The sequence below is a fragment of the Amphimedon queenslandica genome, unplaced genomic scaffold, assembly GCF_000090795.2.
Source record: "Amphimedon queenslandica unplaced genomic scaffold, v1.1 AMPQUscaffold_12734, whole genome shotgun sequence".
NCBI lineage: Eukaryota > Metazoa > Porifera > Demospongiae > Haplosclerida > Niphatidae > Amphimedon > Amphimedon queenslandica.
Genome location: NW_003547030.1, coordinates 29,510 through 30,486, shown reverse-complemented (window position 1 = coordinate 30,486; position 977 = coordinate 29,510). Strand labels below are relative to the sequence as shown.

The following is a 977-nucleotide window of genomic DNA, read 5'->3' as shown; positions in this document are numbered from 1 at the left end:
TATGTGCACTAGTATGAAAGAATTGCTCCAAAAAAATCAAACATTAGAATGCCTTGAAATAAATACAGGTCGTAACATTCTTCCACATATATTCTTTTCATGTCTCGTTGCTGGTCTTGAGAAGAATGAAACATTAAAGCAGCTGTCTCTACCTGTTCCGCTCTCTACTAGTTGTATGTATAATGAAAACGATGATGTAAAAGATCTTTTTAGCCTTTTGTCTTGTAAGAAAAACCTCACTGAGCTTCAATTAGATTTTCAGGGCCATCATCCAAGCCACACCATTATTGCAACAGACGATGACACTATATTCCAGATTCATGTTCTACCAATGATTACTAATATGTTACTATCAAATGGAAGGATTGAGGTACTAAGTTTAGATATTCAATTTTTTGGCTCACCAAAGCATAATAATGCATGGGAAAAATTTATCAATGCTATCTTTAACCACCCTTCACTTCAACACGTTGTTTTAAAGTTACAGTTTCAGAGTACTGAGTTGAAAGAGTTCCTCAGAGGGCTTGTAAAGGAACTTAAGAAAGCATCACCGATAATAATTTGTGGAACTGACATACATGTATATTAGTTTTATTGCTGACAATCCTGACCTACAAGTTGTTCTAATTATTAAAATGTTAGGCTCATAATCATATTTCACATGATTCAGTTGTATTACATGCATGCCTTTGTGATGGATTAAAACTATCAAAGATTAATACTCTTTATTATTCTATTAGGTATGTGTTACTAATTATTGGTTGTGTACATATGTAGTATTATTCTATTATTGGTTGTATATGTGTACCGTTATTATTTGAATTATTAGTTGTTGTATGTATTGTGTATTAATAGTTTGTTGTGGTTTGACCTTAGACTAAAATTTGTGCAACTGTGGTTTATGTGAGGGATGACAGCTCAGGCTTGCCCAGTTTGTCATCTAGCTTGAAACTCTCTATGTCATGTGTGTATCATGT

The 977-nt window shown here is 33.2% G+C and overlaps 1 protein-coding gene across 1 annotated transcript in view; it reads left to right on the top strand.

Moving 5' to 3' along the window:
• The window catches only part of LOC100638402 (uncharacterized), a 4,764-nt gene extending 4,175 nt beyond the window's left edge, over positions 1-589 (top strand). The window contains exon 5 of the mRNA XM_020003161.1: positions 69-589. Coding sequence (XP_019858720.1) covers positions 69-589 — 521 coding nt within the window. The remainder of the gene's footprint in view (positions 1-68) is intronic.
• The last annotated feature ends 388 nt before the right edge of the window (positions 590-977 follow it).